The 15,146-nt window shown below is 40.9% G+C and overlaps 2 protein-coding genes across 2 annotated transcripts in view; one reads left to right on the plus strand and one right to left on the minus strand.

The window, feature by feature from the left end:
- Positions 1-1,792, minus strand: part of TIMP4 (TIMP metallopeptidase inhibitor 4) — a 126,558-nt gene extending 124,766 nt beyond the window's left edge. The window contains exon 1 of the mRNA XM_069643931.1: positions 1,475-1,792. Within this exon, the coding sequence (XP_069500032.1) occupies positions 1,475-1,604 (130 nt within the window). The 5' untranslated portion in view covers positions 1,605-1,792. The remainder of the gene's footprint in view (positions 1-1,474) is intronic.
- Positions 1-15,146, plus strand: part of SYN2 (synapsin II) — a 1,471,271-nt gene that overhangs the window by 982,282 nt on the left and 473,843 nt on the right. The window lies entirely within an intron of this gene.

The following is a 15,146-nucleotide window of genomic DNA, read 5'->3' on the forward strand; positions in this document are numbered from 1 at the left end:
AATGTAACTGCAACTCACGCTTTGGCATAATATGAACCCAGTCCAGAAGCACATAAAACCGATGTGGTGGCATGGTCGGGGCCTGCCATGTGCACAAAGAACCTCTGCCACTACGCTGGCAGCAGGTGATCAGTATGCAGAAGGCATGGGCAGGCCCATACAGATGCTAATCTTGGCACATTTTGGAAACTCATATTCTTCAATCCATGCTTGCACTGGAAGGATTACAGGCTTCCAAATTAAGATGCAATGTGCAGGAGTGGAAACCAGCTCCTGGACGTCGGGCAACACCCAGTACCTTTTAATCGCAGGCGGTGCATGTCATTGTCTGAGCGCAGGTGTGAGGACACCGCTTAGTAATGCAGATGGCTAATGCATCTTTCACACAGGTAAACTCACTGTACACTACAAAGAACTCCTATTCACGCCTTCTTGGGAACTCATAGCAGATGATCAAAGCCACTCACATCTCCTTGTTATCTCTTGGCTGTGGTAAGTTAGCTGCAAACCTTATCTTAATAATGTAATGTTGTATGTCTATACTCTACTCCTCTTTAGTTTAAAGCACCCCCCCCCCCCCGCTTTTCGGTAAATATGCCTATGTGAGTCAACTGATATATATATATATATATATATATTTCTGTTTGTTTTCCCACTTTTTTGTACACCTTCACTACTTGTTATCATCTTTGTGGGAATGTGCACGCCCCTTTGTGGTTATCCCTAAAGTCATCTGTAAATGGGTCATTGTGTAACTCATTTCTGATCAAAATTGACACCCTTGTCTTCAAATAAATAAAAAACACAAGTACAATTCAAATACAAAACCTGGCTAAACACAGCCTTGTCCCCGAAAAATCAAACAGTTTAAGAATGGTATTGTTTTAGGTTGCTTGGTTATTTTCTTCCCCCTCCACACACAACTTGTAGATAATAATAATAATGTGTGAACGCGTAATTACATGGTGCAGTTTGTTGCGCACCAGCATCGTACAATGTCGACAAGAAAAATAAAGGCTCATGTTTTTCTGTTGAGGAATCTGTAAATCAAACGCACATTTTTAATTGAGGAACAGGGGGCACAGTGTTATGCTTCGACGGTAAACCGCTGCCTGGCGGGGAGCTACCGAGAATTCGTTACAAACTGCAGCACACAAACATTCACAGACAGTTTATGGTTTACAGCAGAAAAGCAAACGTCTTAAAGCGCGGAGGTTCGCAAAAAATATCTTCGCCATCCAGAAAGAAACTGTTGAAATTCATCCGTATTTACCGGTATTTTCTTAACCAGGCATACTTTAAAAAACAAAACGTGGTCATTGTGTTTCGTTATTATTTCGTTACAGTACAGCCAAATGCCCGTCGTCTAACATGTTTTGAAAGCCCAGTGCACAGCTTCAAGCGCCTGGCCCAAGACATCCTGCAGCTGGTGGTGCCGCGCGCCCTGCCTTCGAGACGGCAGCGTGTCACTCACCTATTGCAGCACCACAGATCTGCTCTTGTGGGTGGGCCGCGGCACAGCTGCACGCTTCCGCCTGCTCCCGCTGCCTGCGCGTTAGAAGAAGCACCAGTGAAAACAAGAAGGCACTGGCGACAGGCTTCATGCTGGCTCCCAGCACGCGGCTGCCCACCGCAGACTCCTTCCCTCCTTGCTCAAAGTTTCTGCGCGGCCCCCTTCCTCCGCTGCCTCTGCTGTAGTCTCGGCGAGCGCGGTGGAGCTGGCTCTGGAAAGCCCCCTAATGCTCACTTTGAGAACAAGCATGTGCTTTCTGACTTCTGATTTCCCCGAAACGGGACCCTCACGTTTATGACAGCGAGGCTTGCTATTAACCCCGCCTTCCCTGCAGAAGAAGCACAGCATTGGCGAGGTTCTGGAACCCCTGGTGCCATCGAAATCTTGTTATGACTGAACAACTATAAATACTCTCCAAAAGTAATAGTGTTTTACAACCTTTCACAACATCCCATGTGCTGTTTATAAAGCTAAGAAGAGGTACATCTGTGTATGGATTAGGGGTGCCAGTTGAAATAGATCATCCTTGTAATTGTCATCCAAACAATAACACGAAGCAGAACATTCATTTAAAAATCTAAACGTTATTTTTTATAGTAGTTAACAAGCAAGTAGAATGTAAAAAACCTGCTTCTCATTGTTGTAAGTAGTGCGTCTTTATTCTGTTAACACTATTACTTTTCTTTTCACAATCACAATAACTCATTTTTTTGGTTCTCACTGTCCAGATTTACTGATAATTGCCTTTAGACTCCTGTTGGCATTCCTGAAAGCTCCTTAACTCTGAACTAAAGCCATATGACTGTTAATGTTTTGGTGTCTGACCACGCTGAAAGACAGCTAAGGCTTTCAAAACAACAACCTTATGTTCGTGGATGAAGTAGAAAACAGTTCATAAAATCACTTTCTCTGGGTTGTTCTTGCGTCTGCTGACTATATCCATTTTGGTGTTACCGCATGCAGTGACACAGCTACATTTTGAACCCTCCTTTCAGAGAGCGCATGATTGGTGCAATTGGATGGATCATGCATATTTTGTCTGTGCGGAGAATGAAAGGCAAATTAAGACTGGTGAATTCCAGTTCCGAGGTGCTGGAATAGTACCTTTCTCTGCTACTTTCTTCCATTGCTGCAAATAGGCTGCACATGTGAGATGCAGATATTCCTTGTCACACCCAAGAGACAGCACCTGACACATGGCACGGATATTGGGCGAAGATAAAAACCATCTCGGGAACAAAAACCTTTAACCCAAAGACTGTTTTTTTTTTACTAAAAGAAGATGAAAAAAAGGAAATGTACCTGCCGCACTGGCAAAAAATACACTGACAGCAACATACAAACCAGAAGTATTGGAGGGATAGAGATAATTTCTATATTTCAACAGATATTGCTCATTCCTTACAAATCATGGAACATGCCCTGTATTACATATAAATTAATTTTGAAATGCAGTTCCTCTGCTGTACCTGAAAAATGAAACACCAAAACAAACTTTGTGTTGAAAGCATCAAAGTGTCAGGAATTTGCCGTTGTAAATAGTGTATTAATTTCTCCCACAATTTTAAGATTATTGTACAAAGCTCATAATTATATGGTGGGCTTTAAGTGATATCTTGCGATGTAAACAAATATAAAAGCAATGGTTTTGTATTGGTCTGAATAACCTCAGCATTAAGATGAAGATCTCAAGTGGCCTGATGGTCTTGTTTATGACCAAGCCTTTAAAAGCAAATGAATCCATTAGCTGGCATCTTGCGACAATGCTCTGTCATAAAATTCAGCATTCTGAGGCGACTAATGTGAGCAGGTCAAACGGTCATGTCACAAGTGCCCATTCAATCATTGACCAATAGTTTTGGAGGCATGCCTCTGGAGAACGATGTCATGACTCATCCTGGAAAGCAAGGGACCATGTACACAGTTTAAATGCACCCATTAGTGCAATCATATGTTACATATGGACATTATTTGGGCTCTTAACCTTGGAACCATTCCAAATACAGATATGGGACTGGGTGTGTTTTGAAGCTAAGGGTCTTCTCCAAATGTGTGCCCTCTACCAGTTTAATAATTAATAAAAAATGTAATATTCATCCAATTATTAATATTCATCACACACATTTGTCGCATAAGTAGGCCTGTGCTTGGACATATCTATCTCATTAATGTGCCAGGTTGCTACCAGTAATTATGAAAGAAAAACAATTTAACATGTACGTTTTTAAGAGCAGATAGGCATCCCCCTTTATTGGACAAAAATATAGACATTATAATCATCCAATGAAGTATGGGGTGTAAATTCAACATGCATGACTGTTTATGAGGCAGGCCAATGCAAAGATTGGGCCAATCACATCTTGTGTCATAATTATGACTTATTCATGGGAATATTGGACACTTTAAAATGTATAAGCATAGAGGGGATGAGGTTTTGTCATTGGGAAAAGTGGCAAGAAGGAATACCATCTAGGTTTATGATTAAGGATGCATGAATCAAAGAAACGTAAGGGCTGCAGAAAGGGAGATTACTGTTCCAGGGGATCGGACCTGTCCACATAGGAACTGGCAGAGAAGTGTATCTATGGCAGTCCTAACTTCATAGAAGGAGATCAGGATGGAACCTGCTGACTGAAAAATGTCCAATCTTAAGGTACAGGCTTCACCTAAGACTGAAAGCATCTTCTCTGAAGTGAGTATGCGATTTCCATAAACAAAATACTATATGCTCTCTATATTTATTTCCTGCTAAGTCCAAGAAAGATGGTGGCTTGGGAACATGTTATCAAAATGCATTAATTTAAAGTAGAAATGTACAGTGACATTGTGAAAAATTGGATTCTGCCTTGCAGGAGTACAATGGGGAGCAGGGACAGAATGGCTTGCTCAGCCCTCACACTTCTACAAACAAAAACACAACACAATCATAAAGGTAAAACAGGGACAGTTGAGAGATATATCTCATTCACCTTTTGTGGTAACGCAGGTCGAGGGCAGGCAATACTGCTAATACGGGTGTGACAGTGAACCAGTAGTGACCCAAAAAACACAGTATCACAGTCCAAAATAAGGGATATGTTCAATCAAGGTTCTATACAACATATAAACACTTTAATAAAACGCACCATCTGCAACTAGAACAAAAAGAAATTACTATACAAAGACCTAGCCCAGAGGAAAGACAGAGAAGATGTGATAGACTGGAGGAAGTACAGCTCCAAGTTTAGTTCCTGGGGTGGTAGGTAAGGTATTACCAAAAATGATATGGTGGTGAACACAGGGACAATCATGACCTAACCAGTCACTAGGGTGTAAGCTAACCGGGGAGGAGTGGCATCACCCCACCAAGAACAAAATTCAGGTACTGTGAGTCTGAACTGCCGCCCCTCCCTGGTCTGCTCTTGTGTGCAAAGCCATGTTTTCAGATTTTTTTGGTGCAGATTGGTAAAACCCACAAACATATTTTGACTTTTGCTGAAATCCAGTGAAAGGGATGGGGTGCCCAAATGTCATGTAGCCAGTAATGTCTGGAGGGTCCTAACAGGAAACTATTCAAAATTTGGTGTAGATTGGTGGAAAGGTGTGGAATTGTATGAGAAACAACGCTTCGCCACAAATCCCGCCACAAACACATTTTGACTTATATATTTTTTTATTTTTATTTTTTTTATTAAGCATTTTAGCGTAAATTAATACATCACTTTTTTTTGCTTTACTCATCCCACATTTCCTGTAAGTCATTTTCCTACCTAGCCGAACAAAGATGAGGAGGAAAGATAGTCATTATCATTGTTCATTTTCTCTTTTCGGTGACTATCTGTCAGACTTCTTTTCCAATTTGTGTTTTCGGCTCAGGTTTACCCATTTTCAGGGTCCATGTGTTATTTACCATATTTGTCATTCTTATTAACATATTTTCCATATACATACCAAGTCCTCTTACAGTTTTCTTGTTCAGATCAACATATAGGGCTTGCCTCCATTTGTCAGAGACTTGTCCACACGTTGGAGTTGTGGGATCTCTTAGCCCACTAATCCAAGCCCTGCAACATCACTGTGTATTGCTGGCAGCAGAAACATCATAATGGCTGCTGGAAAGCATGCTGCTCGCCAGATATCACCAGAAAGTGCACAGTGAAAACCTGAAAAATAAGCAACCATCTACTTTTGCCTATGTCTGTGGTAACACACACCACAGACCACAGAGCACAATCATTGCAAAAGAAACAGAGCTGGTCTCAAAAGTCCGTTTTTATTAGGTGTCATATTTGCACAAATCATGGCTCATAAACCACCCAAAAAGATCCAACCTCCTGGTTGGGTGGTCAACATCATTCTCCCCCAAGAATCTACATAAATATAAGGTCCACCGAAGTGTATCTATATCTGAACAAACTCCACTTTTGAGGATTGCTTGCTGGAAGAAATCTGTCAAAAATGTGTGTAATACCGTTACTCACCTCTATCAGAAGCCAGTATTTTAAAACCATTTTGTGTAAAGTTGACATTGAACCCAAACTATGCCAAAGAAAGACTTGCTATGAGAAGCTTAAGAGGTGAATACAATTTAAAACTATGTTCTGAAAAGGCTTGAAGCAAGAAATAGTTTTATGTATGTGTTAAAAATGTGAGTTATATTATAAGAAAAGACAGTTTTTGGACATTGGGTTTCAGAGTTAAAAGTTTCCCACAGTGTGTTAAAAAAATTCCACACCTTCTCCCTGGACAAAGGAGACTTCCCCCTTCCCTTGGCTAAGAGATTGACAGACTTGTGTCAAAAGTAAATGGGAGTGGCACCCTGGCCTGTTGCTCTCAGTGCAGACAAAGGAATCCTTGGGCTGAATCGAAAATGCTAATTCGGGTGTGACTGACAACAAACTGCTAACAGGAAGGAGAGACATGTGACCCCTGAGTCAGCCCAGACCTTGGATGCGGAGACAAACCATTGTGTGGATTCAGAAAGCACAGCAAATATATGTTTTAGAAAAATGCTTATAACAAATTGCACTGAACTGACAAAAATGTGAAACTTTGAGATTGTTAAAATGAAACAGTTGCTCACAGTTGAAGACTAAGCTGGACTCTGTGCGATGTTCTGAGACCAAACCCCCGGAATTATTCATATTGTAGCTACTCTGTTTATGCTATAAACATAACAAATTACAGAAATGTGCCCAGATGGGGTGTGCATGCATGTCTAAATAATGGTGCAGAACTAATATTGAGAAACATACCAAAAGTGCGAAAAAGTTGTCATTTCTGAACCAAAGCTCTTAGGAAGTTGAGAGTTGAACAGAAATGTACCTTAGGTAATCTATCATGTAATGTATGTAGTATTAACAAGTGGTGCACCTTGTAAATATGTTTTTAGGAAAAATAAGATATACTGTGCAGAGAAAAGGGGAGGGTCTTTCCCCTAAACCATAAACATGACACATGATGACACAGGATGACACGCTGATCCTTTCTCCAATCAGGGGACAGGGAATACTCTAACCTATCAGATCCTTAGAGGGTTGGGCATTGTAGGATCATCCTCCCCACCCACTTTGGAAATACATAAACACACTTTTCCACTACTCAACTGATTTCTTGGCGAAGCACCCTGCAAGAAGATCCAGGCCCGATCCAGACGATATCCAGACAGAGACTCTAGAACTGAACTCTAGAACCTTGAAGCAGAGAGGCCTAAACCACAAGCTGAACCTTTTTCAGAGGCCTCAGAATCTTTTGCAACCTGATCCTAACCCCTAAACTTCCACGGGGCCTAACTAAACCATTCACCAGCCTATCTGAGCTGTTTTGCTGTTCTAGCTAATAACCCTGTGCTAGATCCAAGATCCAGACCCGCAGAGCAGAGCTGTAACCCAGAGCCCATCAGATCCAGTCCAAGAGGCCGCGCAGATCCTAGTGCTGTGCGGAGAGCTGAGACCATAGTGCCTGAGACCTGTCCAGTGGCAAGAGAGAATACCAGCCAAACCCTTGACCAGATCTTTGATGGGGCCCACTCCATTCCAAAGTCATAGGAGTGAGTATCTAGTCTAGAACTGTACATAACCAATCATCTTAGTTTATAGTAATCCTATTCCATACATTTCAATCTGTCCAGAACTGCATTACAGAACCTCTGTTTTCTTTCTAAATTCTCCTCTCCTCCACATAATTCTTGATAAATTGTAGCAATAATCATCTATGCGCTGATATTTTTTCAAGTGTCTTGACGCACAACAATCTGAGCGGAAGGCGCCCTGTTTCTGGTGGTTCTCCCATTGGGTATCTTGTAATTTCATAGCCCTTAGTATAAATCCATATTGATTCCTAAATCTGTAAAGCGCAATCTGTCATTTTGAAATCTTGATTTTATTTCTGAAAAATCTACCTTCACAAAAACCTCTGTAACTTTGAACCGCACGTCCTAGAAAGGAAATGTAACTGTCCTTTTGAAGCTAAGATCCTAAGCTTTCTAAGAAACCCAAAACGACATTCCAATTCCTTATAGTTTTGCTGTAATTTTGTTTCCCGCACACGGAAAAGTTGCCACAAATTGCATTTTGGCTAAATTTCACCACATGTCAGAATAGCTGTTTCTTCTTTGCAACTGCTGAATTTCGTTTTCAATCTGATAATCATTCATGAATCATTGCTAGTGTTGAGCTGAACCAATCCAAAGTAACTATCACTAGTGCTGAATCCCATTTAGCGAATTAAAGTCATTTTTAGCCTTTTTCACATTCATTGCAATCACATTCATAAGCATATTGACCTGTTTTAAAATCATACCTGTTTTCTCTAAACTTGCTGGGGGAACTGGGATTGAACTGCATTGTTGATTAATATTCCTGAAGCCTGTGTGCCCTCATTTCCACCTCTTCATATTGCATAGTGGGGGGAGTGAGTAGTCACAGGGCAAAAAGTGATTATATTGTCTTTTGATTGAAACCATATTTAGTTTTTTTTTCTGTGTTGCATTTTTCCTGTCTTGCATTTCCTTGAACCCATCCAAAATATTCTCTGCTACCTTATTCTCCTATTCTCCTATTCCTACTCCTGATTAAAGAGATTATTGATATTCTAATATTTCCTTGAACCCATCCAAAGTATTCTCTGCTACCCTATTCTCCTATTCCTACTCCTAAATGATTAAAGAGATTCGATTGTTGATATTGACCCTCATTACAACACCGGTGCTAAACCATGGCGCTATTAGCACCATGGTTGGTGCCGGTGTTGTAACGAGTCTGCCATGGTGAAATGGGGAAATACTGCTCCATTCCCAGGTTGGCAGGGCGGTATTTCCCCATTTCAACATGGCCCTTCCCCATTCCCATATTTACCCCATAGGACTCAATGGGAATGGGAAAGGCGGCAATTGCGGTCCTGCAAATTGCGGTACCGTAATTGCCTGCGAGGTCCCTACTTTAACGGCTGGTCCAGACCAACCGTTCAGGTCAGGTCCCGCAAAGGGACCTCGTAGTAAGTTGCTAAGTGGTTAACGGCGCTGCAGCCTTTTACGGCGCCGTTAACCACTTAGCGCCTGGGTCGTAATGAGGCCCATTGTAGTATTACCCATTGCTGATCACCGTTCATATTCATAAGTGTGCTATTCAGATATTATTCCTATTCATAAAAGTGTGTTATATATATTGTTCAATTCTTCAAATAAACCTTTTAATTTGCAAAACAAACCTACTTCTTGGCTCAGTAAGGTCGGGGAGATTCAAAGAGAGGGGCGTTATATAAGGGTTCATCATCCAGATTTAAAGAACTTTGACATAAAAATATAAAAATATAAAAAATATATATATATATATATATATATATATATATATATATATATATATATATATATATATATATATATATATATATATATATATATATATATAAATAAGGGCTTCCATTGGGCATCCCATACTAGGCATTGACTTAGTTGGAGTGCTGGATTGAAGTCACTAACAGATTCAAAATGTTCTGGAGATATTTATCTATTTCCTCATTTAGTCCTCCACAGAACATTAATAAATGTTGTAGGGATTCTTATTTTTTTTGCACAGCCTGCAAAAGTCGGATTTTTCCAGGACATATTTCTTTAGATTCTGTCGTGTCTGTAGCACGTTTAGCCTGAAATGAAGAATCAGGTCCCTGTGCTTTGGTTTGCCACTCTTTTAGGTAGGAAGGGAGGAGATTAGAGTTCTTGACAAGGTGTCTGACTTGTTTCTGTTTGTGCCCAGTCTATTGATAGAAGGCGAGTTTTGACTCTTTTAGGATGATCACATAGGGTTTCGACCCAGGTGCATAGGTTTTCCAATATCGTGATGCAATATTCTTTCCATATTTTAAGAGGCCAGGAATCTGGAGCATTATCTTCATGTTTCAGTATTTATATGAGTATATATTGAACAGGACACTCCATTAGTTTTACCTCTCTATACGTCGAGAGTGCTTTCCAAGTCACTTGCACGTGGATTGAATGTAGTCTGAGTTCGTGACAGATCACACCTATTGGCACTGAGTTTGCAAGATTTGGTAATCTTCTCCAATATCTGGCCTCTAATTTGTCCCATACTACCCATGGCATTCCTAGACACGTGTCGCTAGCATATGTTATCACAGGAATCACTTCATGTTTGTCGAGGTTTACAACTGTTTGTAATGAGAATTTCCCATATCTTTTCTTCACAAAGAGGGCTTGGGCTATCAGCTGGTCAATTTTAAGTTCCAGAGTTGCAAGCCACTTGTCATTGCTCCTAGATATTTTGTGCTTTTTCGTAACTTTAATCACAGTTTGTTGTAATGTCCAATTAAATTTTCTTTGGTGTTTCTTTTGCCCTTTTTCAAATATACGGATTTCTGTTTTATCAGCATTGATGTGTTGTTTATTTTGGTTCACATAATGTTATAGAGCATCAAGCTTATGTTGCAATCCTGTCGCGGTCAAATCAAGAAGAATTAGGTCGTCCGCATATAGTGCCCCAAGACATTTCCACTCATATGTGGATGGCAGGCTCTCGCAGGTTCTATCCACTCTCTGATATGAGATATATAGAAGTTATACAGGATTGCCGCTTATGGGCATCCCTGTTTTAAGCCTCTTTTTGTGGGCAGAGATTCGCTCAGTTGGTCTAATCTAGTCTATAGGCTTGTATTGGAATGCAATGCAATGATGGCTTCAAATTTTGGGGGCATTCTTTTTTCTTCAGATTATACCACAAAATATTGTGATCAACCCTATCGAAGGCGGCGGCCATATCCACACATGCTACATACAGTTTCTTGTTCTCTTTCATTGTTTTCATCTTTAGCAAGTTAAGTGTTAAAAGATTTAGGCCACAATCTACCTTTGTAACAAACCCTGTCTGTCTTGGGTCACGGTTTTTGCACGTTGTTAGCCATTCGTTTAATCTTTTAAGTGGGATACCAGCATACAATTTTCTGAGCACATGCCATAGGGATATTGGTCGATATTTTCCCGGTTTAGTTCGATCTCCCTTTTTGTACACTGGGATTACGACTGCTTTCAACCATGAGCCCGGAATTTGCACGCTAGTTCCAATCCTCCTAAAAAGATCATCACAGAGGTTTCCCCACAAATTAGGATTTTGCTTTAGGACAAAGTTTGAACGTATGTCCGGTCCCGGAGCATGGGACTTACTTGTCTTCTTAATTAAGTCCAATATTTCATTTTTTGTTAAATTTACTTTCCACAATTTCATCTTTTGCGGGGGGCCTTTGTTGTCGCTGGTCTCCACTATTTTGATTATAGATTTCACTGAAATGTTCACTGAAATGTTCCAACCACTGGTATCCATATATAGATAGGATGGCAGTCACTGCCCTATTCTTGATCCACAGAAAATGCAAACATTCTATTGCTAGTAACATTTGACTTGCATGATGGTATTTGCTGATATTTTTCAAACAAAAAAAACAAAAGGTTTGTCACAGGCCCTCTCAGACTTGCCATTTTGGGAAAGATTTGTTAGCAAATAAAAAGTCATTAAGAAAGTTGAAAAACACTGTTTACGACCTACTGCCATTCATTTTCCCATAGAGAAAATGTTGTCAAGCTAAAGAACAAAAACTGCTGGGGGAAATTGGACCAAATGAGAAACAGCTTGGGCACGAAGCATTGACTGGATTTCCCGGACAGGTTTGAGATAAATCCATCCAGGAGTTTTAAATGTATTTGCCGGGCAAGGGAAGGCCCCCTGCTCCCAAAACAATAGCTACATCTCCCATGGTGCTTTGCAGCAGAGCTGCTGAGAGACTTTTCAGTGATGAAAAGAAAAATCCCCAAAATTCTATTGCTAGTAACTTTTGACTTGCTTGGTGGATTTGGATGAACTTTTCAAAGCAACATGTTTGTCAAAACCCCTCCAAACTGCAAATGTTTGTACCAATACGTTATAAAATGAAAACAAGTTATAAAGAATACAAAACACCACAGTTTACAGCCCATTCCGCAGACGAACAAGTGACACACAGGTTTCACACGACTCTCTTTATGGTGACAGCACCACGAGTCACCAACATTGGTGAACATCGTTGATGGTAGTTCCATCAAGATGTCTCTTTTGAATACAAGGTCCTTGAATAGACATGCCATAACCATACACAACTATATAGTGGAAAATAGCATTGATACTCTTTGCATTACAGAAACCTGGCTTAAAAATTACAATATGCCTACTAATGACTTAACTGTTCCTCAAGGGTAGGCTTTCTTCTCTCAGAACCGGGTTCATGAGAATGGAGGGGGAGTTGCTGTCATAGCAAAAAAGGAGATCCACCGTTTCAAGGTATTATGCTCCTGCAGTGGTTGTGAAATCTTACACCTCAAGCTTTATCTTAATCACAACACTTGTATAAACCTTTTTCTTGTTTATTGCCCCCCAGGAAACATGCTCAGTTTCAATGAGTAAGTTATTCAGATATTGGGACCATTAAACAAACCAAATTGCTCAACTGTATTTTTGGGTTCGAGTTGACATTGGAGGTAGGGAAGGACAACTGTTAGAACGGAACTTAAATTATATTGAGCTCACTGTTCATAACAATGAACAACCCATATTAAAGGAAATATACTGGATTGGGTTGCAGCTCGCAACCTTAACATTAGGATTACCAACACCAGATCATATATTTGGTCAGACCACTCACTTGTGGAATTTTCTATCCAGCTCCCATGTAAATTGCAGAGGAGATTGAACACTACTAAAAGGATTTTTAGTAGGAACTACAAAAAAATCAAAGCAGGTGAACTGTCGGCATGCATTGACAAAGTTATTGAATCCACTAGGGATACAACCCGCCCCATGTACTCTTGCTATGTCATAACGAACAGTCCTGACCAACATGTTGGATCTTGTAGGCCCCTTGAGGAAAAAAACCATTAGAGATGGCGCTTGCCATAACACCTGGGTCATTCAAGACTTAGAATATCTCAAAAAGAAAAAAAACACCAAGCCAAGCGTGTTTGGCAAAAATCAAAGATAGAAGTTAACAAAACAACTTGGAAAGACTACTCCAAATTGTATAAGTCAGCCCTCTATGAGGCTACAAAGAACTACTTCAGTGCTCAGAAAAAAAATGCAGAGAATAACTCCCCAAAACCTTTTGACATTCTAAGACAGCCTAAGGCCCAAGTTCACCTTTTTTCCACTCTAATATTGATGGCATAAGGACAAGACCACTAGAGCATGTGGAAACATTGACAAGGACTTGGTCGCTAATTCATCAATGAATATGGACATTTTGTTTAACGACTTGAGCAACAGCTCACATGAAGTAAATCACACGTTTAGTCACACAGAATTTACATTCCATCCTATAATACTGACCAAAATGGATAATGTCTTTAGCAAACTAAGTCCTACCTCTTGCTTTGGTAACGTAATCCCATATAAACTGATTTTAGAGAACAGACAATATTTGCTCCCTTTCTCACACGTTTTGTTAATTCTTTGCATAAAATAGCGTACCTGAGGTCATTAAGGATATCATAGTGACTCCATTAGTGAAGAAACTGGGCCTAGACAAAAGAGATACAGATAATCTCAGACCAATCATGAATTTTCACTTTTGGCTTAAAGTGATAAGATAGCCACAACACGATTTTAAGTATATTTGGATATTGCTTCCATCCTACATCCTAGGCAATATGGCTTTCACCCTTATTACGGCACTAAGAGGCCTTGTTGGACTTAGAATCCAACAGGTTGAACATTTTGGTCAGAGAGAAATCGGGCCTATTGATTTTGCTCAATTTTTTAATGGCTTTTGACCTCCTTGATAGGTAACACAGTTGACACATTTGAGGGCATGTTTAATGTAATCGCAGGTCAAGAACTGTGAGATGGAGTTACTCCAGAATTTAGTGTACAAGAGTATCATTGACCCAAGGGAGTTTTCCAACGATGGTGATAACTGAGAACTTCACCCCAGAAAATGGTTCAGGCAACCACATCTAAGTCAGATGAGAAGGCAATTAATAAACGCAAATCCAAGGCAAGCAAGGTCACAGGCTCCCACCATCCTGCCTAGAATGGGCCCCAAAAGCACAAAGGGAAATCCCAGACACATGGTTTATCAACACCCCCGCAAAGAGTCAGGGTTCCCCTAGCACTGGGGCACCATCCTCTATTGCCCCAAGATTCAGCTTTATATGTACTAACATGACACAAAGAAGAGGAGATCCAGGCCTTAGTCAGTGCTCCCCTCATGGAAGAGGGGGCAATAGTCAGCGCGGGCATCATCAATTAAATATTCTCACCAGGCCAGAGGCTGGCTGAATGTACCATTATAAAACTATGTGGGAAAGGAACTGGATCTCCAACAGAGGGCCCCAGTTCCCGCCAAAACAGACCATGTTTTCATAAATGGGGACAGAGCCTCAGGACTTGGTGATACTGCTGAGAGTATCACCATTGTCCATTGAGGATGGGTGCATGACTACCAGATCCTTCCTCATGCTCCCAAGTTTGTCAGGGAATTTGAAGCTAAATGGCTATTGTGGCATTTAGCTGAATGGGTATAACCTCCCAGATTCTATGCCAAGGATGTAATTCCAATTGACTGTCTGCATCAATCACAAGATCTAGGGCAAAAGAAGAAGCAAGGTTAGAAACCCTTGCGCCCAATGGTTCTTGGGTGCTACTAGCTGATGATAGCGATAGACCAACATGATAGCGATAGACCTGATGCTACCTATTCCAGATGCTCCGTCCACAGAGGAGACTGCCACTTCTGGAGATTAACTAGTGGCCACTGAGGTGCCTACTGCAGTGGCAACTGATTTAGTGACCCCAGGGTTGCTTACACATATAGAACCACAACATGGGTGAAGGACATGGTCGCCTCAGGCGTCAAGGGCCTGCCTGAACTAAATGACTTGTCCTTAGTGTAGGCCCCAGTCAGGCTGACTATTGCCAGGTGCAACTGTCCAACTCTGGCAGATCTGCATGCAGGCTGAGAAACAGTACAGTGGTTGATTTGAACCAGCTGTTACACAAACAACTCAACCCGGCTTGACCTTACACAGTTTCTTCATTGAGCCACACACAGGAGCATCAGGATCATGGCTTCAAACCATTGCCGACCATTGAATTGAACCACAGAAGCATCTGTTGCTGAC

This window comes from Ambystoma mexicanum, chromosome 2p, assembly GCF_040938575.1.
Source record: "Ambystoma mexicanum isolate Mex_15411 chromosome 2p, UKY_AmexF1_1, whole genome shotgun sequence".
Classification (NCBI taxonomy): domain Eukaryota; kingdom Metazoa; phylum Chordata; class Amphibia; order Caudata; family Ambystomatidae; genus Ambystoma; species Ambystoma mexicanum.